General features: G+C 28.3%; 3 protein-coding genes across 4 annotated transcripts; 1 reads left to right on the top strand and 2 right to left on the bottom strand.

Moving 5' to 3' along the window:
• Positions 1–1,358: 1,358 nt before the first annotated feature.
• Positions 1,359–19,212, bottom strand: LOC114124811 (E3 ubiquitin-protein ligase HECTD1). Of its 2 annotated transcripts, XM_050196940.1 has the most exons (38): positions 18,832–19,212; positions 16,350–16,516; positions 16,028–16,262; positions 15,573–15,960; positions 15,372–15,478; positions 15,224–15,282; positions 14,908–15,128; positions 14,548–14,847; positions 14,331–14,478; positions 14,123–14,261; positions 13,834–13,941; positions 12,606–12,782; positions 12,272–12,485; positions 12,162–12,197; positions 11,345–11,520; positions 11,106–11,276; positions 10,915–11,037; positions 10,499–10,738; positions 10,306–10,437; positions 9,696–10,229; positions 9,391–9,628; positions 9,150–9,326; positions 8,963–9,070; positions 8,302–8,465; positions 8,028–8,190; positions 7,788–7,954; positions 7,553–7,703; positions 7,190–7,471; positions 5,978–6,144; positions 5,766–5,918; positions 5,321–5,641; positions 5,131–5,261; positions 4,472–4,689; positions 3,710–3,923; positions 3,354–3,643; positions 2,970–3,240; positions 2,378–2,905; positions 1,359–2,085 (listed from the first exon to the last, which is right to left on the bottom strand). In XM_050196940.1, exons 2-38 carry the CDS (start codon positions 16,487–16,489, stop codon positions 1,803–1,805), a joined length of 7,674 nt encoding a protein of 2,557 aa, XP_050052897.1. In that variant the 5' UTR covers positions 16,490–16,516; positions 18,832–19,212; the 3' UTR covers positions 1,359–1,802. The 2 variants fall into 2 exon arrangements, with proteins under 2 accessions (XP_050052897.1, XP_027843985.1); XM_027988184.2 differs by lacking the exon at positions 13,834–13,941.
• A 3,436-nt stretch (positions 19,213–22,648) lies between these two features.
• On the bottom strand, positions 22,649–23,210 carry LOC114124813 (histone H3). The gene has a single exon (XM_027988186.2). The coding sequence runs from the start codon at positions 23,136–23,138 to the stop codon at positions 22,728–22,730; it is 411 nt and encodes a 136-aa protein (XP_027843987.1). The 5' UTR covers positions 23,139–23,210; the 3' UTR covers positions 22,649–22,727.
• Positions 23,211–23,392: 182 nt separating this feature from the next.
• On the top strand, positions 23,393–23,790 carry LOC114124810 (histone H4). Its single transcript, XM_027988183.2, has one exon. It carries the CDS (start codon positions 23,444–23,446, stop codon positions 23,753–23,755), a length of 312 nt encoding a protein of 103 aa, XP_027843984.1. The 5' UTR covers positions 23,393–23,443; the 3' UTR covers positions 23,756–23,790.
• Positions 23,791–25,204: the final 1,414 nt, after the last annotated feature.

Below are 25,204 nucleotides of genomic sequence, written 5' to 3'. Positions count from 1 at the left end.
TAAATCAATTTGTCTTCCCCGTCAATAGGTTATTACATCATATCTTTTTAAACGTCGGTAATCTGTGCTTGTTTTTTTTCGGTTTGATTTTGCGTTTTTAATTTCTATTATTATTTCGGAATATTTCTTTTGGGATAAATAAATCGAATTCTGTTTTTTTTTCAGCGATTAATTTATTAAAACACACGTAAAAATTGTCTTTTGAACTCATTTTATTTCAAACGTGCACGTTTTACACCGAACACAACTAAATTTCAACTGATTTAAACTCATATAGGTAACATCAAACGATTACGATAAATGATCGCGAGATAAATGATAGTGATAGATAGTCCCATCTTATCTTTTGACGGCCTTCATATCATAAAAATAGCACCATAAGTAATTTCATAGAGTACCGTTAAAAATATAATTATAATATAATACCAAGTTTTGTACATTTTTTTCTACCATCAATCAATGGCTAATGTTCAAAATACTAGGTTAATATAGGAATACCATGTAGTTTATTAATATGTAATTACTAACATAATATAATATTAATATTAATTAATTTAATTGAAATAAAATATAATTAAATTAGCCATAACACGATGGCTGAAGTTACTTTAGCCGGGTAATATGTACAAAACTATGATCTTAAATGTTAAGTGTTTACTTTATCCAACCAGTATGGCTAGAGTGCACTATATCCGGATAATGTGCACTTTAGCCGTATTTCGGACTCTAGTCGTAACATATTTATGCATAATGTATGTATGTATTATTATTAGTTTTTAGTTATTACTGATTAGATTTAAAATAATTGATTTAAATGTTAGTGATACATCTTTTAGATTATGCTGTTTCAGGGATTACCTATTTAATATTATTTTTATTTAACTTAAATAACATAATATATTGTATTTAAACAATAAACAAATAAAAGAATCATGTGCGGAGTTAAGGTGATATATTATAAAATGGCCAAAATGTATGCGCAGTTACGGTGTGCGATTGTCATTGTCTATCAGTTTATTTCATAATTAATGGTAATAGTATACAATTATAGGCTCAATAATATCAACTTTAATGTCATTTGCAAATTATACTAATATTTAATTAAATTTTAAATTGATATTTTTCACCCAAATAATAACAAAATAATTATATAATTATTATAGCCTTACCTAGCTATTAATGTTATTAACAAATAGTATAGTTTACACAATGCTTGTTTTAAAATATTATCAGTTGATATTAACATTCACACATTAACTAAGAGCATCAACAACATTTTACAGTTTTCATCTGAGGTTGTGAATTATGCTTTCAAATAGGATAATTAAAAATAAATAACACATATTGAATTCTACAAATTAAATTACATAATATTATGATTTATATTTTGATAAATGTTTAATAATTCTGCTAATTTTCACAAGACAAACAAGACAAAGTTGTCAGTTTAATATTTAATCTTTTAAAATCTTAGATCTATAATTATGACAAAACACTTATACTTAGAACTAAAAAAAAAATATTTATTAATATTTAACATCACAATATCAATGTATTAGTTAAATCATTATTATTATAGAAACAATAAAAAAAAATATATTATCACACTGGTACATATGAAAGGGAACTTTTAGGACATTTAAACACTATTGGTTTGTAGCCACAGAAATTTAAAATTATAAATATATATAAAAAAAAAAATGGTGCACAACAAAAAGTATAATTTTAAAGATACTATTATGCGAGAAACTTATACAATTGTTTAGTTAAGAACAATTACATTGTTATCAATAACAGTGATATTAGTTGAGATGGAAACCTTTTTCAAGTGTTGCCGCCAACAGGCGTTCCCTCAATGTAAGTTCATCAGGATATTCTGGTAATTTCAAGTAATGGACACAAGTGTTTACTGATGGGAAACTACCTGCACCAGCATCAACTTTACGGACCACAGTAAGCCTTGGATATAGATTGGCTAAACCTCCTGGTGGTAATGACGAACAACCAGTAGTAAATTGTAAGAATGATTTACGTTCTTCAGAATTCATTTGCTCCAAAACGTTTACTAAACGTAAGAATCCAGGACTGAAATAATATTTTAGCATTGTTAATGATAATGAAAATGAATTGTTTAGTATTTTAATAACTTTAAACTATATAATATAAATATTTATATTATATAAACATCATACTTAAGAAATTGATTACCTCCTATGTTATAAGTTTATATATTAATATTTTCTAACTTACATGAAGTACTTTAATAAAATATAGATTATAATAAGTAAAAAGCCTATGTATGTAACAAAAAGTTTTAATTAATTCAAACTAATAAATACAAATTACAAATGTATTAATACTTTTTATTTTTCTATACCTTTCTTTATTATATCCTAATTTGGGTTCAGTGTAGTTCAACAGATCTTCTCGAGTCCATTCTGGTTCTTGTTGGCCACATAACATTTGTCTAACCTCAAGTGGAGTAAATGCATTTAACTTTTCGTTTGAGAATACACGGCAAAAACCTGCCTTTAGTGCATCCATTTGTCTCTTAATACCTTTCTCCAATATAAAATCAGTCAATAAACTAACATATTGCTCTACATTATCCATGTTAACATCCTGGCTAAGACCATCTTCAACTAAATTAATGTAGGTAAATGGGAAACAGTAAGATGATGGTAAATAAATCATGCTCAAACTCAGGTTTTCTAGATGCACTTTGCCAGTTTGACCACACTGAAATTGTAAGTTTTTAATTTGTTTCTTTTTTTCCTCATCGCTCAATGATTGATCTAATAGAATTTTTTCTTTAGCCAAAATTAACATCTTTAAATCTTGTATAAACATTGCTTGCTCTTCATCAATGTCAAACAAGTCTGATTCATTCAGCACTCTACCGGATCTAAAAAATAATTACATATATTAATATATTTTCAAAACAATACATCATTAATTAGTCAACTTACTCATTATTTTTTGCTTTAGTTAAAAGTTTTAGGAATGGCAATGATAATGGAAGATCAATTAAACGATTATCTTGAAGAACTTTTGCTAGGAACATGCCAAGGAACCAAAAATGTTTTACGGCTCTATCACAACATGGTGAATCTTGAGGTAATGGGGCTGGGTAAAGTCCACCAGTTCGTCTAACATAATAGCCAGGTGGTTTGGCTCCTTCTTCAAGCCAAATACATTGACGGGTCTCTTCGGGCATCTCATCATTACACATCCACATGCCTATAATAGTATAATAACAGTATAATATGACAGGTTTAAATTTTTAAAATTAAATTTTAACTAAATAATAGAAAATTATCAATAATACTAATTATCAATTATACTATACTTACAGAGATCTTTTCGTTGAAACTCAGCAGCAATTAATGAATAAAATTCCAATGTGGGACCTAATCCAGTACCTTCTTCACCCATGAACTCAACTTCCAATACGGTTTGTCGATCAATATGAGCGCGCATAAGTTGCCTACCCCATGCAAGTATATTTTCACCACGTGGTATACGAACTCGATCATGTTTTAAACGACCAACTCTGTACTCTTCTTCACGTCTAAGTGGAAGACTTGAACCAGTGCGATGTCGTTCAACATTTTCTCGCTGAGATTGTAACCATACAATAGATCTAAAATGATTTTTTTATTGTAATATTAAATAGAAATAAATAATAATAAAATATATATGTATTTACCTAGATGGCCCAAATGCAGTGCAATTAAAATACAAATGTCTTGTTTCAAATGGGAACAAAAATGAATAAGAAAGGTTTAAATGTTCACACCAAGATGGAAGTGCACCCGAACTTAATACCAAAGGATCTTGAATTTGTTGAACAAGTTTATTAGTCATTTTTTTGCTATTAAATATTTCACTGTTTGTCAACTCTCCATCATCTTTAATAAGAGCTGAAAATCAATATACAATTTAAATTAATAATATAATCAATGACGGCTCTCATAAAATTTGAAATAAGGAAGATATTTCTAAATTGTTTGGAGAAAATGTTATTTTTTAAACTTTATCACTTTGAAACCCATAGTATAAAGTAATGAATGGTAATGGAAAAGTTTAATCTAAAATAATTACTTGAATCGGAACACAAACAATTATCTCTTTGGTGAAATTTTGTCATTTAGTTTAATAATGTATTGACAAACTAATGAACTCATTAGGCAACATTTGCTTTTTTTAGCTCATTCCCCCCGTTACATTTTTATTTTTTATCAGTAAACTTCAGCAAAATATCATTAGTTAAAATTATTAATGATTGAAAAATTGAAAAACTACAAATAAAAATAATTATAAAAAATCCATAATTATATTAGAATGTGAACAAATATTAAATTTTTTCTTTCCTTCCTTTTTATTATACAGGTGAGGCTGTCTCACTCACTTTACCCTTCCCTAAACATAATATATTAAATATATTTAACTATTATATAAAATCAGTTACCTTCAAAGAAGTCATCAGTGTATGGTTTAAGTAAAGAGATCATTGGATTAATGGAAAGATTATGAAGCTGCCTTAACAGTTGAAGTACATGATCAACAGTACAACCTGTATTACTTAATTGTGTTCTTGTAGAAAATATAGGTAAATCAGAATCCCATTGATTATCAGGACCTGCACTGAGTCTTTGATCATCGTTGGTTAATTCTTCGTATATGATTCTATAAATATGTATTTCATTAAAATGTGTAAAATATTACACTAATATTTTATATAGCTACATCAAAATGTTCACTTGCATATAAATATTTATATGCCATGTTAATTACAATAGTTTAATACAAATAATTAATTTATCACAATCTATAATCAATAATGTTAATAAACTTGTTACACTGTAGATAATTGAATAGTAGAAATTTAGTAGAATATTTTTTTAAGTTAAAGGATTAAGTTAACTAAGTTTTTAAGCTTGTATATATCTTTTATAAAATTAAAATAAAGCTTTGGTAGCACACACGTAAACATTTTATACTCTACTGCAAAATTGACCTAGTGGAAGTCGGAAGGGCTAACAGATAAGAGTGAACCACATAAGATCTTAACTTTGGAAATGACCAAACTTTTTAATAAATGTATAATTATAATCATTTTTTGCTCACGTATAAGTAGGTTCCCAAATTCGTCGAGATTTTTCTTGCCGACTACCAAGGTCTGCCAATTGAGCCAACTTTTGTACAGCATGAAAAATTGTCCAATTAGAATCTTTGAGCTCAACTTCTACATCTTTAATCTGTAAATTTAATTATAAATAAATACTTGACAATTTTAAAATGAAGTTTTACATCTTACTCCTGGCAAATTAGGTCCTTTTAAAGTCAACTTAATTCTTGGTAATGATGTTTGGTTGTTAACAGCACTTGAATTTTCAGTAAAAACATCAGGAATTTCATCATTTTCATCATCGGGTGGAGCAATAACTTCTAAATCAGATGTTTGATTAACATTAGTACGCCCTGGCCGGGGATCGAAGGCTGGTATCAATGCTGTGAATTCTCTTCTAAGCACATAATCATCATCCCACGAACGTCTTTTATATGGATTACCACATCTATCAGCACCCACAATACTTTCAATAGCAGCATGCTGTTGGGCTGCAAATGCTTCATCTTCCTGAAAAAAAAAACAAAAAAAAATTATATTAATAACATTTAATTAATAAATTACAAAGTATTTTGTCTGATATTTAGATAAGAAATCAATAACATGATAATTAATCAGCTCATTTACACCTTACCATACTAAGTAGATTTCTGGAGACCATTACCTCTTCATATTCTTGTTCATCTTCATTTTCATCATCATCTGGAATATCATCATCTTCAACAATTTCTTCATCATCCTCAAGTTCTGCAAATAAGGCTGGAGCACGAACACTGTCCAAAAAATCCTATAAAACATGAATTGTTAGTAAATTAAATAAACTATGATGAAAATACAGACACTGACTTCTAAACTGACTTGTTCACTATCACTTGATGTAGATGCTAAACTCATAGTTAGAGCTTCACCAACACAAAATGTTCTATTTGCAATGGTAGTTATAGAACATGAATTATTAGAAGTATTATTAGCCGATAAGCTAGGATAACTTTGTGCTGTTTGAAGTAAACCACCTAAAACATTAATTATCCTAATTATAATAGTTTAATATTAGAAAATAACCTTGTTTTAATGTGAACAAATTACAATTATAATAATTAAATCATGAATAATGATACACCTACTGTTAAAATTTTTAATAGTGTAATATTTATTTTTTATCATGCACCTTAAATTAAATAATATTGGTTGGATACATATTAAAATAAATACAATTATTTAAAATATTTATTTTAATAATACACTTAAAAATTTAAGAGGTAAGTTACACTTTAAAATTTGTTTTCAAATTTTTAATAGCCCAATATATTGATTAAATATTTAGTTTTGTGGTAGTTTAAACAAATGATTTGTTTTTTTAATTTCCTAAATAATAAGAACTATATAACTATTATTTAACCCGCCATGAGTCGCATCACGGTCTTTTAGACCGTGAGTTTATTATTTTACTTATAACTCATTGTGAGTAATTTACTTTATTTCATGCATTTGGTTACCTTCAATGTACACGTTGACCTATTTTTTAAAACTATTTAGAACAGTCTATTATTGTTCATCGAATTTATAGCTATTTGTAAAGTCCGTAATCTGTCAAAAAGGCCGTGTGCGACTAAACTCGGTATCAGTTTTGTTACGCATTATTTTCGTCGGCATACAATTTTAAATGGAAAAACCAACAAAAACAATATATCTAGTCACTTACCTCTTATATCTTCGAACCTAGCAATATTTTGGTTTATTTCGCCGACAGTCGACTTGGTGGAGAAATAGACCTCAAAAACGCGCGGCCATTTATTTTCATTTTAATCTTAAGTATAATAGTTCATTAATACCAATTTTTATTGTAAAATATAATAAATAATAAAATATAATTTTTGTAAATTATTAATAAATGCATTTGTACGTAAAATGTTAAAAAAAATATAAGATCTAAGTGAACGGTCAAAAAGACCTTGTGCGACCACATGTGTTACATACAATGGTGCGACTCATGGCGGGTTAATAAATCAGGTTCAGAATTATAATTTCAATATAATAAATATTGTTAAAATTATTTACTTGGAAAATTAGTAGATAGAGCCAAACGAACAAGACTGGATACTGAAGTCGGTACTCGTTGAGGCATATGATTAGGGACTTGAGTTTGATTATTATGACTATTGTTTCGATCAAAATTCCTATACTTTTGATATGGAGCATAGGTTTCAGCTAAAGGCTTTTGTAATGGAATATCTCCTTGTGATCTGGGTGGTGCATTAGATGCTAAATTTGGAACACTAACACTCATGTGATTTGAAGAATTATTTCGGTTCTCTTCCTTTTTATTTTCTTTTTCTAAATCTGACAAACAATTAGCAAGTTAAAATTTTAAAACCGTTCATCTGAATAATAGTTTTAAACGTTTATAAAAAAAAAAAATACCTAAATTGTTTGGACTACAAATTTCTGTATTAAATGCTGAATTATTTGCATTGTTTATTAATGTATCAGTAGATAGATCTTGTGTCTGAGTGTTGGAAGCGTCTGATGTATTATGATGCATAATTAGTATTGGCTTTTCTTTTGAATTTACCTAAAATATAGATGAAAATTAAACATGATACAATTTATTTTAAAATTAAACATACAGAATATTAAACATAAATAAATAACTCACTTTATTGTTTGGAGGTGTATCAATTTGAATGGATTGTAATGTGTGAACTAAACTAGTAACAGAACTACGCCTATAAGTTGGTTTGACTCTTCCTAAAGCTGGTAAAAATTCTTCTTCAAAACAGTTACTATTTTTTTTATTATTTTCAATGTTTTGTTGAGTTTCATCTAAAAAAAAAAAATAATGTTATAAAGATTAAAATAACATAACATTTAGTGATTTATATATCATTTTGTTTACCATTTGATGTAGATTCAACAATTGTAGCGAGATCAACGGAAGGAGTTGGATGAACTACTATCCGGAGTGAGTTATCTAATGTATTTGTAGTTGGTGGAGTAACTGCAGAGGGTTCCATTCTCATGACTGACATTATGCTATCAGTAAATTGTTGTGCAGCTTGCTATAATATATATTTAAATATATAATATATAATTTTAAATTTAAAATATAATACATTTTATAAAACAATGAATTATTTAATTTATAAATAATAATTGGTTTCAATAAATACCTTTACTGCCAAATTCTCTGCAGAAGACATTTGATCTGTGTTGGTTACAGAAACAATGGTGTTATTATCATTAGATGCTTCAGGTAAAATAGGAGTAGAACTAGACATTCTTGTCATAATGCTAGATAAAGTTGCATTTGGAATGTTTTTGAACATTTTTGAAGCTATCATAAAAAAATATATATATTAATATACCCAATTAATTATCATTTATTTTTAATTTTTTTTATGATTGCGAATAATTAACATGCGATAAACAAAACGGTTTTCTATTAAAAAAAAATATACATATAATATTCTCAATATCATGTTGAAAAATTTAGCCTTAACAGTGCTTGATTTGGAAAGGTATATCACTCAATCTATTTTTATAATATTGAAGCATATTAAATTATTTTAGCACACTTATTGTAAATTACAAATGTTCAACAGATATTTTGATCTAATATTTGTTTTATTTTTGCTAATTCAAGCACTGATTATACTATGGTGCAAGCTATAATTATTTTTTAAATTGAGTATAAATGCTTAAGGGTAATCTAAATGCTAAAGGATACATTTTAACTATATATTTAAACAAAAGGTTCTGCATGCCACAAATTAAAACACATAATTGGTAAAGTTTTTGAGATAATACACAACTATCTTATTCATCACATACAGGCAGATGTAGGTTGGGATTCACTGACTAGCCGTAGATCATACTTTCCTTCAGCACCCATTCGGTACGAGTTTGTAACTCCATGATCCCACACAACGTCTATCCAACCTGACCCCAATATTAAAGTCTTAAATTTAAGACTTAAAATTCACATTAACATAATAAATTAACTATAAACACTTTTTACCATTGTGCAAGTCTCCAGTAACTGTCCCTACACAAGGTGGATTTCCATCTTGATCTCTCCATTTCCAATCAATACCACGCATAACCCGAGCACCAGTCACCATTTGCTTATACATTTGAGCCTTGAACATACGTCTTTGACGTTTTAGACTAGCTTCTGCTTCTTTAGCAGCTTTACCTATAGTATACAAAATTGTTTTTATTTATGATTAAAAATATTATGAATTATTATTAACACTTACCCAAGTCTTCACATACACCAGTAACATTTCCATAAATCTCAAAACCAGATAATGAAAGATAATGTGTTTGCCCTGATGCATTTTTACCATTCTGTTGTATTCTAATATGCCGCCAACCCTGTGTTTCTTCCTTATCATTTATTTCTATGGACCAAGTAGCAGTATTTCCTGGTTCATTTAATGCTGTATCATCAATGTGTGTATATAATGTAGTCCAATTAGTGCCATCTTTAGACATCTGTTTAAAATAAAGATATTATATCATAATAAAAAACATTAATACAAATATATAATAATTGTCTTACTTGGAATAACCAATTTCGTAGAGCAGAACGGCCATAACCTCTAGCATGCCTAAGTGTATAATCAGTTGGAATTATAAATAATCCTAAGTCAATAGAAAACCATGCCTTGCTATCATCATTAGTATGACAGTTAATTGCAACAGAATCCCTGCTTAGAATATCTTCTACTTGACCATATGGTAAATTACGACCATCTGAAGATTGAACTAACATTAACCCATATTGACCTGGGTTAACCCAATCTACCGAAGTTTTTCCATTTGTTCCAATCCAATATAAGACACCATTTTTATCAAAATCATAATAATGCTTGAATTTCATCGGTAAATTATTTTTATCTTTGAGTTTCTTAACGTAATTATATGTGATACGTTCATGATCATACCACTGTTTTGCAACCATTTTTAATAGATGTTTTTCAAGTTGCTGCACAGTTGTTAGAGGTTCCATTCTTAAGCCTCTACCTGTACGATCAACAAGAGTGGTTTCTTTTACAGCTTTTTCCAAACGAAATCTTATACGTCTTGATAATATCTAGAAAAACCATGTTTTAATATCAATATATATATATAAATATATATTTTTTATATATAAAACATTATTAACTCACTTGTAACCCGTGAAAAGCACCAGGTGATTCATACAAATATACAGGTAATCTTTCAATGGATTCTAAAACAGATATCAGCTTTTGCACTAAAACAGAAGCACAAGTCTCCATTCCTTTTTCATTTTTCTTTTCCTAGTTAAAAATTAAAAATAAATTAAATCAAATAAATTATTATTAATATATAAATATTTACTTTGAAACATTTAACAAAAATGTCAATCCTAAGTTTCTGTAATTCTACAGCATCATCGCCTTGTTCAAGACTACTGATTGTTAAAAGTTTCAATAAAACTTCAACTAAACCACTGCTATATATTTCATATGCCGAAACACTGCCTTCATCTTCCATCAACAATTTTTTCAAGTCTAATACTGCCTTGCAAAGAGCTGATGCCCAAAAATCTTTATTGGAGCTATCTTTGATAACAGAAGACTGAAAAATTAAGAAACATATTATAAACACCAATACAGAGATAGAAAAAAATAAATTATTTTACTGCATTATATCAAAAATATATGTATTTAGAGATAATGCTAAGCACACAAAATTATTATTTATATAGTTGCAACTATTTACTGTAGATTGTAATATATTTTAAGGATACATACTTGATTTTGAATAGCTAATTCAATGGCTCTAACAATTTTGCTTAACCTTGCAACAACACCCCTTGGCTGAGCTTGAGCAGCTTTAAAGAAAGTATCAAATATTTCTTGTGCTTGTTTACGAATCTAAAGAACATTTTTAAAAATTATTTTAATAAATATAAATAAAGAAGTTGTAAGTAATATTAACTAACTTTTTGTCCAATACTTTCAGATGTTGCTGTTACTATATTTGCCTTTTTAACTGTTTCCCAACCTGAGGTAAAATCACTTTTAAGTGGTATCAGAGCAGTAAACATGTGTTGATTACCACGATTAGATTGAAAAGAAAATCCATTGGTTCCATAAATTAATGTTGTAATTTGCTATAAAATTAATCAAATATTGTGCTAAAATAATACTTTAAATAAATAAATCAAATATATATATATACCTGTAAGCCATCAGAGTTTTGTATGCTTAGTTCACAATCTTTTTTTGAAATAAGAATCCAGTTACCAACTGCTATTCTATTTAAACCTGGAGTACTTAAAATTGGTTGGCTCACAGTATTAAGCTTAACAAACACTTTGGCTTTTAAATATTTTTCAATAAATTCAGTTTTGTTTTCTAAAAATAATAAGAATTTATTATTACTGTAGTCATACATATAGCATAGATGTTTATAAAATATATTCAATTTAATCAAAACAGTATTCTTTATACAAGTTAATATCTATTATTACAATTTAAAATCAGAACATTCTTGATATTAAATAACTACTAAAATACAGAATTGATTAAGTTATATAAATGACACCACAATTCATTATTAAATAACACAAAGCAAATGTAAAAAATCGCTGAGATAATTTATTATAGTTGTGATTTCAAGTTATACAATTAGTACAAACTATCACCAACCAACACATATTTTTAATAAAATCTCTAAATTCTTATAAAAAATATGACTTAAAATCCTTTGAAGCATATGAAATAATTTGAAATTTAAAATGGTCAATTATATACAATGTGATATTAAACAATATCACAGAAAAATAAAAATTGAATGGAAGTAAAGATAGTATGTGAATATTATGTTTGATGATAATAATATATAGTTTAAAACCTGAGGTTTAAACAAAAACATATTTTATTACATTAAAACTATAACTAGGAAATCAAGCCAATGAAAAAATTATAATATTATGAATAAAACGTTCATTAAATTAAATTAATAATAATAGTTATTAATTAAATTGTATATTTACCATCTGTAGATGGTTGATCAGAAACTCTAGTTTTATCTATACCAAATTCAATATAAATTTAAAATATACACATATTGGAAAGAGCTTAAGAAAATTATTGGTGAATTTACTTGTATCTGGTTGTCCTTCGGGGCTTCCACTGGAATACATTGTAGACAATTTATCATTGATCATAAATCTGAACCAACCATTACTACCATTTGATAACTCCAAGACAACATAGTCATTCCAAGCATAAAGACAATCTCGTCCCCGACAGAAAAACCAATCTTTCCAATGATATGCATGACCTGGTAGTATTTCTTTAGCATCCTCAATTAGAAACTAAGTAATCAATAAATATAAATGAATTATACAGTATATATAATAACAGAGAAATTTGTTTATACAATACACTAATTTCAATTATTAAAATAAAGCAATTAAATAACTTTTTATACATACATTTTTTGAATCAATTTGCTGGTCATTATCTTTTTCTGGATTACTATCAGGTCCAATAAGCTGTTGTACCTTACAAATAACTCCCAGACGTGCGAAATGGTCAAGAAATATATTTTGACATTTGTTCAAAAGGTCATAAATGGTTTGTAAAGCAATGACATGTCCATCATCATCTTCCTAAATTAAACAATATCAAGTTTAAAATACACAATCAAAATAGTTATATCAAAATAAATTAAACACATAATATTTAAAAATAAAAACAATTTATTTAAGATAAAAATGCATGGATTAATATATGGTTAAAGACATTTGCAACTATGACCATTAAGGAGATTCGATTCTGAGTAGGTTTTTTTACCAAAATAGACTTACCAATTGTATAAACTATCCCAGTAATCTCATATCACTTTTAAAAACATATTTTAATTTTAATTTGTTATATAGTTAATTTTCTTAAACCATTCAACACTTGGAATAATATAACACTAAAATTTTTCATATAATAACATAAAAAAGACAATTTTAATAATATTTTCAGAAACTTCATCATATACTAGGGTATTCAGATAGAAACAAATGATATCGAATTTCCTTAATAGATTATATATTAATACTATAAAATATTAGGTATATAAATGCTTCTTTATTAATTAAAAATCATAACTAATAATTAAATTAACAATTTATTTCATTGATTATCATTTAAAGTAAGATAAAACAAAAGAAACTGTATTTATATTATACTGTGTTTAATTATATGTATTATAATTGTATTGATTCACACAATTTGAATAGGTATATAATTTAAATAAATCAGAAACGTTATAAATTGTTTTGATACTTTAATTTTTCTACTTTAGAAATTGAGAATGTCAAGTAAAATTAGTAAGTTATTATCATTAATATACTTTGATGTTTGACACACTACTAAAATAAATATTTCATTTTTAATTACAACTGAAGAATTTGAAAGATACTTTTTCATTTACTGTGGTACCAATAGGTTGAGAGAGGAAGGTACTTACATTTTTTTTCAAGTCAGATGGACTTTCTTATAAATGTAACTCATAAAATACAAATTAAAAATTTTCTATGAAAATAATTGATTTTAAAGATTTATTAAGTATAATATTATAATGAAAAATAAATCATTCAATTAAAAGTATTATTTATGCATAGTCCTAAAATTTTCTATGAGACGTGCAAAACAATTAGGTTATTTTACCATCAAAGATTTATAATTTTTTTTAACAATTAACATCTTGTAGAGTTTTCGAGGCAAATATTTCTGGACCTCACCACTCATATCACAGTAAAACAGCCAAGTCTTATCCTGGAATAAAGTTAATTTGGCAAAATAAAAGTATTTTTATTTCCTAAATAAAAATCGTTTAGAATTTTTAACAATAATTAGAAAGAATGTATAAACATATCAATATATACTATATATTAAATATATATATTTTAAATAAAAATAATAAATATTACATATATAAAATTAATATAAATATTACCTCATTATCAAGAACGGTAGCAAGTACTTCAACCAACAAAGGGGCAAGATTATTTGGAGAATCAGGTCTACATATATCCTCTAACCAATCTGGTTTAATATAATGAACCATTTTTTTAATTAAAGAAAGAGATGTTCTTCTAAAAATTGATTTTCAAATTTAATATATTAATAACAAAACTTTTTTTTTAATTTATTTAAAATATTACCTGATTGATGGAAGCATAGTTGATTGAAAAGTATGACAAAAGACAGGCATTAAACGTTTAAGATAAATTGCAGCCATCTCTGGATCTCCTTTTGGTTCTTTAGATTCATTTGACTGAACAATTTCATTTTTGGAAGACATCAACCATTCTACAAAAATAGTTTTTACTTTTTAGTGTTTACTGAAATACTAAAACAACTAATAATTAGACATCTAACCAGGAGATTCCAATATAGCAGCGACTTCACGATGTCCTTCGTCCATTCTTTCTCGTGCTTTATCTAATGGAGTTTTTCCCTCTTCATCTCTAAGTTCTGGATTAGCACCATTTTTTAGAAGAATTTTAGCTATAGAGGGTCTTCCAAAACAAGCAGCATAATGCAATGATGATGACCTAAGACCTTTATTGACATCAGCTCCTTTAGAACACAAATATTCTACCATTTCTTGAGTACCAAATGCAGAAGCCCAGTTTAGTAATGTTTGACCAACTTCATCCACAAAGTTTACATCGATTGCTAAGAAAATTGACAAAATTTAAAATTTGTAAAATCAACCTTAGATTTTATTTTACATACCACCAGAATTTACAGCCTCCATTAATGCTTCTGTATCTTTACTTCTGATACAATCAATTAAATGGCGTTGAGATTTTTCAGCACTAGAATCTAAACGTCGAAGTTTTGGTAATAAAGGATTATTGCTTGTACATGCTACTGTACTCCATGATACTGCATCACGCCCTTCAAGAAGTAACACTAGTAATAAATCAACTAAACGCATAGTATCCAAACAACATCTAAAATATAAATTAGCATAAATTATTTATAACACACAAATTACTAATGCATAATATGATTATTAGGAATAAAAAAAAAAAATATAAATAATTACCTTTCGTCACCTTTTAGAGCTTTTTCAATTGCATCAGCTAAGTTAGATCTAAATAAATCCTAAACGAAAAGTACAGTTTATTATTTATAAAATTTGCAATTGAATATTAAAAATGTATAGATTCAACTTTTTAGTAAATAAAACATACATGAGATACAGATTTAGATCCACGGCAAAGAGTAGTTAACAAGCTTATAACTGTAGATATAGATTGAGAAGATTTAACTTCAGTAGTTGAAGTATTTGCGTTTAGACCTGAAAATGGAAAATATAAATAATTTATTGTTAAGTTTTTACTTTATAAATCAGAACAAATAATAATAATAAAATTATTTTAAAAATTATGCACCAGGTGTTCCTATATTTGTTACTGTAGGTCCAGCTGCTGAAGATAATCGAAGTATCAATTCATTTAAAAGTCCATGTTGCGCTAGAGGAGCTGGATCAATTCCACGACGTGTAAATCTATCAGATAATGAAGCAAAGCATCTCAAAGCGCCATCAGAAACATGAGAGTCATCATGTTTAAGCATTGTAGATAAAGACTCAACACAAGTTGGTAATGATGCTTCATTAGGTTCCATTTTAGTACATAATCTAGAAACTACAGTCATAGCAGAATGTAGAGTATCTTTGTGTACACAAGATCCAACATCACTAATGAACAATAATACAGAACTAAGGCCACCAGCCTCAAAAACAGCACCTGCTTCACGAGTACATATTAATTCCAATACCTAGATTATCAAAAATAATAAAAATGAATTACTTATTTGAAATCACTCAAATAAAAAAATTACATACTTTACAACATTGTTCAGCTAAATCTTTATTAGTTCTTGAAAATATATCTGTAATTACTAGTCGATTGCAAATTGCTTTTAATGCACCATCAATTGCTACAATACGTCTAGTACATTCAGCAGATACATCTAGATAATAAGTTATTGCTCTAGCAGTCACTTCAAGTACACTATCAGGAGCACTTTCATCGAGAAATATCCGACAAAGTGCTGGTAAAAAGGAGCGAGGTGGACATCTAAAAAATAAAATTTTACTAATTAATAATTTGTAATCTTATATCTCATTTTATATTTAGTTAAAATAATTATAAATTAAGTCTTACACTTCAAAACATCTATCAACATTATCAGACATCAATAGTAACATGCATAACTGTTCTAGTGCTATAAGTTGCATATCTCTTTCATCGCCCTGGCCCATGTTAAGCCACTCCAGAAGAGTTTCTGGATCAACGTCAGCCATCTCTTATGAAATATAGTACAATTAACTCTAAAATTTTTAAAAATGAATGGATAAATAAACAAAAGTAAGCAACACAATTTATATAAAAATAAAAACAAAGTATAGTGTAATATAGGTACAAATATTTGGCAGAGATCTGAGTATATACTTTTATATCAAGGTCATGGCAAGTAATCAAAAATAACTAAATATTTCTTTTGAGTAATTTATTGTATTCAAAAAACACTATTAAGTTTTTTTTTTGTTCTTTTAAAATTTAAATTAAATTAAGTTAAAAAATGTTGATTAAATAACTATAATAGGTACATAAAAGGAATTGTTTGTTAGTTCAAACTTTTAAAAACATAATTTATGATTGCTTGCAAATCAATATTATTAAATATAATAAAAATTTAATTTTAATAAGAAATATGTTGAATATCTAGTTACATATTGATATTGATATTGTTTACCTATTAGAATTTTTAAAACATAAAAAGTACTATCAATAATAAAAATATACATTTATTTTTATAATAAATTTTTGACGTATAATTTTTTTGTTGATGTATCTAAGTTGGCAGGTAGTTAACCTTAACATTTTAGTAAAACAAATAAAAATAAAACTCATTACAATTTTATTCTACATTATTAATGTATACCATAAATAATATAAGATGCATTCATATTACAAAATTAGACAAAAGTGTATTTTATATAGGTAATATTAAGCATAATGGAATAAATTGATTTAGGTATTAAAAAAATTATGTGACACCTACTCAATAGGACTATTTATAACTGTATAAATTATTGAATAAATTAAATGCCTATTTACAAAATTAAAAATAATATAGGTCTCAAAAACGAAACTTGTGATCAATGTTAAAATAATAATTTCAGTAATCGGTCACTTATGTTTTCATGATAATATCATACCTTGACCTTAATAAAAAAAAATCAATACCAAACATTCAGATGATAACAATTTTACTGTAAATGTACCAACTGTATTTCGTAAAAAACAAAATAGATGTGAATCATCAAAATAAACAATTTAAAAAATATATATACATGTATATATATATTATTTTTAATATAATACCTATTAAGCAGGATTGGTTATTTAAATTATAATTTTTTATTTCTTTAAAAAACGTCTGAATGTATCAGAAATAAAATATTATAACGTGATATCTAGATACCTTATACTGTTCCAATACAAAAACAATTACTTAATGCAATAAGCACTTTTTTAGGTATACAAACCTACTAAATAAAAATAGGTATCTAATTAGGTGATAAACGTAAAATACTAGTGTTTGGGTTTTTATGGAAAAAATATTATTTTTTTATTTATATTTGTATTAATGTTAAGACACGTAAAATTAAAAACAAAACTAAAATAAACTTCACAAAACACTGAAGAGAACATCATTTTTTAATTGGTCCCTCGAAAGTCCTATTTTTAAAATTAAATTTGGTATTACTAAAATAAGATAATTGACAAGTATCTAATAAAAAAGTTTTAATACATTTATGAAAGTTATTGTTTAAAAATTTGCTTTCAATAAGCATTATACCATTATTTTTTACTTTTTATATTAAATATAATTAGTAGTTATGAAATTTTTGGGCAAATTTGTTCTTTTGACTTGCTGTTATAATAAAACAAAATCACCCATTACCTAATTTTATTATCTCTGTAATAAATTCCGTTTACTAACAAACTAGTAAATGTAGTTATAAGTATATAAATAATAGGTATAGGTAATATCTGATGATAAAAAATTTTAACCAATAATTTGATTCCTGTTCATTTTGTAAGCATTAAACATAATATTATGCAATATTTTTAATGTCAAGTGTTGGTGAATGTTAAGATATCAAAATAATTATGACATATTGGGTATCTCGTTTGAAGCATAGAAAACTAAAATCGTTGTAAAGGTAACATGGAACGACTCAAATGGAGAAAAATTGAACGACTTACCTAACTATAATATTAAGCATTGAGGACAAGACTGAAAGTACAGACAGTGTCTAATATCCAGACTCATAGGGATTATCGCAAAGTATCAAACTAATGTAGGTACCTGTATATAAGTTATGGCTTGTCGATGACTAATCGATTACTGCTAACACGATAGCGATCTACGGGAATATAGGGGACTCGAAACCAAAATATAAGTAGTCATCGGCTTAGCTGGGCTTCTACTCCCGTCACGACACCGGGGAAATGGCGACCGAACAAAGACCGATAACCACGTCCACGCGTGTTAACAGACGGTTCAGGTTTTAATTTTGTTAGTGCCGATTTTCGCGACTCTAAATCGATGTGGTAGGTACGTCGGTATACTCACAGTAGCGTCTATATTCGCCCCAAATAGTCGTCGAGCTACAACCACCACGCGTCCTGCGACGTACAGCGCATATTCTGCACACACTTAAACGTAGGTCAGTCGCACACGGCCATAGACGAGAATAGTAGAATGCAATAGTTATAATATAAATACACAACTGACACAACCAGAACACACGTACGTACGCACGCGCGCAAAGACGAAGTTCGCAATCTGGAACTCTAAAACGAAAACTGCGCGAGATGGGAATGGGAAACAAAAAAAAAAAAAATATATTGCGTTATAACTTATTTGTGTACTGTTATTACGCCGACCAGACCAAGCCACTGTCTACGGTGAATGATGATGGCCGTCAGTGAGTTGGTCGGACCCGTACGGCCGTACGCCTGTGAACTGCTGTACACTAATATCATTGGTGGGGGGTTTGTATCGGTGTCGGTGAATCGAGGAGTGGGGCGGCGGTGACTCGGCGGAATGTTAACGTCCTGCTATCATCATATTGTCGCCAAGGAGGTAGATAATGATAGCAGGCCAAAACCAAGACAAATTTAACACGAATCACGGTTTTTTTTTTACACTCGTTCAATATCATCAATACTCCAATTACTTCTATTAATAGTATAATAATTGAGTAGTTTTTTTATAACACAAAAACAACAATGTCGGTGTCGATTCTTTCTGACCGATGAACCAAAGCCTCGGACACACTGCTGCAGTCTGTAAAGAGTAAAGACGGAGGTCTTGTATTATTATTGTTATTATTATTATTATTACTTCTTTATCTATGATTATTATACTGAGTACCTAGTGTACCTACCTATCACGATTTAAGATTACCTACTGACCATGACAGAGAGGGAAGAGACTATAATATTAATAATTGTCGTTAGTACCTACATCATAATACCTGCAATGTTATGTCGTCTGCCGTCTACGATACGACTACGATAATAATAATTACTGATAAATAATAGGTATGCAGTGTGTTTATAAATAATCATCTGTATAGATGACCGTAACTTGCGACACGGCGAACGTACGTATAAAACACCCAACATCGAATACGCGCCGAAATGTTTAAACTTCAAACCGGAACAGCTGTTCAATGTTATCACCATTCCATAACAAGTATTATTTACTGCTTATCACCGTTTCACCATCAAAGAAATTTAAATACTATATAGGTATGTTCATAAAACATCTAAAACTCAAAAACCGGATCCTAAGATAAATCATTTCTATAGAAAATTGGTACCACGGAGTCTTTGGTTAGTAGCTAGATATATTTTATACGTCATAAACATGTGCTTTAGAAACTCATGTATCTTCAATGTTTTCAGGTAGGTAGGTACCTACTTGGATACTATTAAAAATTTAAAGAGAATGTAATTAACATTTAAGATTCTGAACGAAGTGATGAATGTATTGATTTTACAATGATGTGTGTTTTTTTTTTTTTTGTTTTTTTTTGTGTCTGTGTACAGCATAACTAGTCGAAATAATGCTCCAATTTCAAACAATGGGGGTGGTTTCCGATGTAAAAGTGAATATCCTTGGTGCATTATAGAGGTAAAAAGTTAACATTTTCCAACAGTTTTCAAAAAAATCGAGAAAAACAAAAAAAAAATTACGGAAAAACGGCAATTTTTACGCAAAGCCAGTTTTCGACCAAATCGATTTTTTTTTATGGTTGTAATTCAAAAACTAATCACTGAAAATACTTGAAATTTTCACCAAATGTTAATGTCAGTAGTATCCGTATATAGTTTAATTTTCAAAAAATTTTGACTTTTTTTGAGTTATTTATAGACCACTGAAATTTTCAATTTTTTTTAAAGTGTCGATAAAAATTTTTTGGATGACCAAAAAGTTTTGAAAATTTAATACAAGGTTCCTTATGAGTTGTTTTTAATTTAGCTAAAAAAAATTAAAAATCGTTAGTCACAATTTTTTTTTATAAGCGTTTTTAGTTCAAACTTTTACGAAATCTGTCGAAAACGCGAAAATTTGCAAGTAATTTTGAAGTTGAAAAATCATAAAAATTTTTTCTTTTAGAACTAAGTTTTGAAAATTTGGTACAAGGTTCTCCATAAATTTTTCTTCAAATATCTGTAAAAAAAACTCTACCGGATTCAGACAAAAAATTTTTATGAGTGTTTAAAATTTAAATTTTTACAAAACCGCGTTAAATAACAGTTTAGCCTCAAACGATTTTTGATATTTGTTATTATTCAAAAAGTATAAGTCGTAGATACTTGAAAATTTTACCAGTTATTAAGATTCACGTTTTCTTTACGTGATTTAAATTTCAAAATATTTTGAATTTTTTTGAGCTATTTATAGACAACTGAAATTTTCAATTTTTCTGAAAAAATATTTTTGAAGTGTCGATAAAATTTTTTTGGCCCTATCAAAATACTTGAAAATTTAATACAAAGTTCCTCATAAGTTATTCTTAAAGTGATTAAAAAATTATAAGAATACATAGGCACAATTTATTTTTATTAGCATTTGAAGTTCAAATATTTACAAAAATTCGTCAAAAGCATGAATATTTGCAAATTATTTGAAGTTGAAAAATCATAAAATTTTTTGTGTTTATAACTAAAGATTAAAAATACAACACTAAGTTTTCCATAAGTTTACCTTCAAGTATCTATAGAGAAAACTCGAAGCATCATTATAGGAAAAATTTTAAGTGCGTTTGAATTTTAAATTTTAACGAAATAGCGTAACGATAACGATTTATCCTCAAACGATTTTAAATATTTGTTATTATTCAAAAAGTATAAGTCGTAGGTACTTGAAAATTTTACCAGTTATTAAAATTCGCGTTTTCTTAACGTGATTTAATTTTCAAAATATTTTGACTTTTTTTGAGCTATTTATAGACAACTGAAAATTGTTTTTTATGTGTCGATAAAATCTTTTTGGCCCTATCAAAATACTTGAAAATTTAATGCAAAGTTCCTCCTCATAAGTTATTATTATAGTGATTAAAAAATTATAAGAATACATAGGCACAATTTTTTTTTATTAGCATTTGAAGTTCAAATATTGACAAAAATTCGTCAAAACTATGAATACTTGGAAATTATTTTGTAGGTATATTTCATAAAAATTTTTGTATAAGTAGCTAAGAGTTGAAAATTTAATACAAGGTTTTTCATTAGTTTAGCTTACAATAATTATAAAAGAACTTAAATTTTGGTGTATTCAGGCCATTAAAACATAAACCACCTTTTTCACCAACCACTGGAAATTATATCCTAGGCTGACAAATCATCTTCGTTATATCATTGCATTCAAATTTAACACTCCTATAATATATAATAATGATCCATACGGCACCTAATGTACAACAGAGCGGTACTCACTTGCCCGCTTTTTATTATTAAATCAACATGGATAAGTATACATAAATTTTGGTAGATTTCATAACTTAATGGAATTAAATTAATTACACATTAGGCCAATGTTTATTTAACATACATGTAAACTGCAATATTCTAATTAGAGTTATTTAACACAATTGATAATTTATGTCAAATATCCAGTTGAAAATTGTCGTAAACAGTTAGAAATATTTCAAATTAAACTAGGTTGACGTAGTAAAAAATTTCAAAATTTCGCATTTTGACACACGCATCCGTATACACCATATCTGCCGTTTAATTTTTTGTGACGATTTTTTTCCACCCAATACCTCAAAAAAAAAGATTAATTTCAATAACTAAAATTATAGAGAATACAACAGATACACTGTTTTTAACTCGGGACAAATGAACGATATAATATTTTATTGTGGGGAAGAGGATTAAACAGAATGCATAACTTTCATAAAAATGTGGTGGCCCTGAAAAGGGCCGTTTTAGGCAAATAACTAATACACTAAATTATGCACGTTCTCCGCGAATACGACGAGCCAATTGAATGTCTTTAGGCATAATCGTGACACGCTTGGCGTGGATGGCACATAAATTGGTATCTTCGAAAAGACCGACTAAATAGGCTTCGCTGGCTTCCTGCAAAGCCATGACGGCGGAGCTCTGGAAACGCAAGTCGGTTTTGAAGTCTTGGGCGATTTCACGGACAAGACGTTGGAACGGCAATTTGCGGATCAATAGTTCCGTGCTCTTTTGGTAACGACGGATTTCACGGAGAGCGACTGTTCCTGGACGATAACGATGGGGTTTCTTCACTCCGCCGGTGGCGGGTGCGCTCTTACGTGCGGCTTTGGTAGCCAACTGCTTCCTTGGCGCCTTTCCACCGGTCGATTTACGGGCTGTTTGCTTAGTACGTGCCATCGCGGGATTGGATTCTAAGTAGTGGCTCTGAAAGATGAACTAAATATAAATAACAAACGACTGATGGGATTTTTTACACTGTCGACCGGTATATATACAAAAATCGAAACTGTATACGTTGACCTCATTGGTAGACGATTAAGGGTTACACTGGTAGTGGGGAGAAACTCGGTAACCGTTTTGATTGGTGGTTTTGTCGAGATGGGAACGCTTAAATAGGGTAGTGTCTTTAGGGGGTAATATCAGTCAACGATTTGTGCACAGTCCAACAGTCAACAGTTCGATTGTTAGTTCCAGTAAGCAACATGACAGGCCGTGGCAAAGGTGGAAAAGGTTTGGGAAAAGGAGGCGCGAAACGTCATCGCAAAGTGCTCCGTGATAACATCCAGGGAATCACCAAGCCCGCCATCCGTCGGTTAGCTCGTCGTGGAGGTGTGAAACGTATCTCTGGTTTGATCTACGAAGAAACCCGTGGAGTTTTAAAAGTATTCCTGGAGAACGTGATCCGTGATGCAGTCACCTACACCGAACACGCCAAAAGGAAGACCGTCACCGCCATGGACGTCGTCTACGCGCTGAAACGTCAAGGACGTACCTTGTATGGTTTCGGAGGTTAAATATAAATACTAATCAGATACTAGTGAGAAGTTTCAAAACCTTAAAAAGGCCCTTTTCAGGGCCACAATATCACATTTAAGACCGTAGGCTTGTGTAGATTCTAATATCACCGAGTTCCACACTACACCTTTAGTTAGATTTAAATAATAGTAAGTTAAAATTGCATTCTAGTAATCTAAAACAAATTAATGGCATAGAATGAAAATAATCGATTCAATCGACATCTGTTGACAAACATAATCATAAAGTATTACGTTGGACATAACTTATAACGTGTTGTTTTTACACATCACTGATGTGTGACAATAATAACACTATTTGATAAAAAAAAAAATAAAATAAAATAATCAACAACCCTACCCACGCGGGTACAAAAAAATCTTTGTTATCATATTATAAAACATGTAGCAGTTGTTCGAACAGATGTATCAAAAGTTCTACTGAGCCAATCTAATGAGAAAGATTCTAAAAATGTATTAATTACATAATGTTACACAACTGGACATATGGGAATTTTCATCATAATCGAGATATCACTCGAAATTTTAAATTGAAGTATTAATAGGGAATTAAGATATTGCCATTATTAAGAGATCATTGGATCAAAATAATCGAATTGTTTTTAACGAAAAATCGAGTAATATCTAGTGTTGGAACTCATCGAATTAGTTATCATGACAATCGCTAGAAACCAAATATTTAAATAATCCTGTTTAATTGGTAAGAAATTCAGATTTTTTTTATTACAGTAAACTGTTGGTCATGACTTATTATTACCTACTGAATAATAAAAAAACATTCGACGCGTTATAAATTTATTTAAACATTTTCATTTTTAACAAAATACTTTTACATCTTTTATAAATATACATAGATATGCATAAATAGGGTACTAAAAATTAACGAAATGAAAACCGAATTTAAAAATATTTAAATAAATGTTTAAAAAAATTATAAAATCTAAATTTTTCGGTGATAACCTGTTATACGTTCGCGGCGTTATTAACTATTAATTTGTTCCGTTTTCGAAAATATTACAATTGATCTATTCAAAAATCAAAATATCTCTATTGTGATTTGTGTCTCAGGCCTTCACAAATTGAACGAATTAATTGAAACAAAATCATTATACGAATTAAATAGGTAATCCTAATGAAACTCATCATATTATAAAACTTATTGTGTGACAAAAAATAAGAGAAAATATCCATCATTCAGATTTGTTGGCCCTAAAAAGGGCCGTTTTAATTTAATTATAGGGGGGTTCTAGATTCATATCTAAACTTTCTTCTCGGTCTTTTCCGGTAAAAGAACTGCTTGGATGTTGGGTAAATTTATTCTAAAAATAAAATACACGGAAAAAAATATGTAGTTGATGTTACTATTATTATAATTAATCCAACTATATTTTATAGTTATATTTATAGGACAGCTATAATGTTAGTATA

Source organism: Aphis gossypii, chromosome 1, assembly GCF_020184175.1.
Source record: "Aphis gossypii isolate Hap1 chromosome 1, ASM2018417v2, whole genome shotgun sequence".
Lineage (NCBI taxonomy): Eukaryota > Metazoa > Arthropoda > Insecta > Hemiptera > Aphididae > Aphis > Aphis gossypii.
Note: the sequence above shows the minus strand (reverse complement) of the source record. Positions and strands in the feature narration are given on the sequence as shown.

Bases quoted from the DNA above. Each gene is read 5' to 3' on its own strand.
- LOC114124810 (XM_027988183.2), top strand. From the start codon at position 23,444: ATGACAGGCCGTGGCAAAGGTGGAAAAGGTTTGGGAAAAGGAGGCGCG.
- LOC114124813 (XM_027988186.2), bottom strand. From the start codon at position 23,138: ATGGCACGTACTAAGCAAACAGCCCGTAAATCGACCGGTGGAAAGGCG.
- LOC114124811 (XM_050196940.1), bottom strand. From the start codon at position 16,489: ATGGCTGACGTTGATCCAGAAACTCTTCTGGAGTGGCTTAACATGGGC. The intron at 10,438-10,498 runs GTAAATATTTAT...ATTTTTAACTAG, and splicing joins TTTTTGTTAAATGTTTCAAA to GAAAAGAAAAATGAAAAAGG. The intron at 5,642-5,765 runs GTAAGGTGTAAA...TTTTTTTTTCAG, and splicing joins CCAGAAATCTACTTAGTATG to GAAGATGAAGCATTTGCAGC.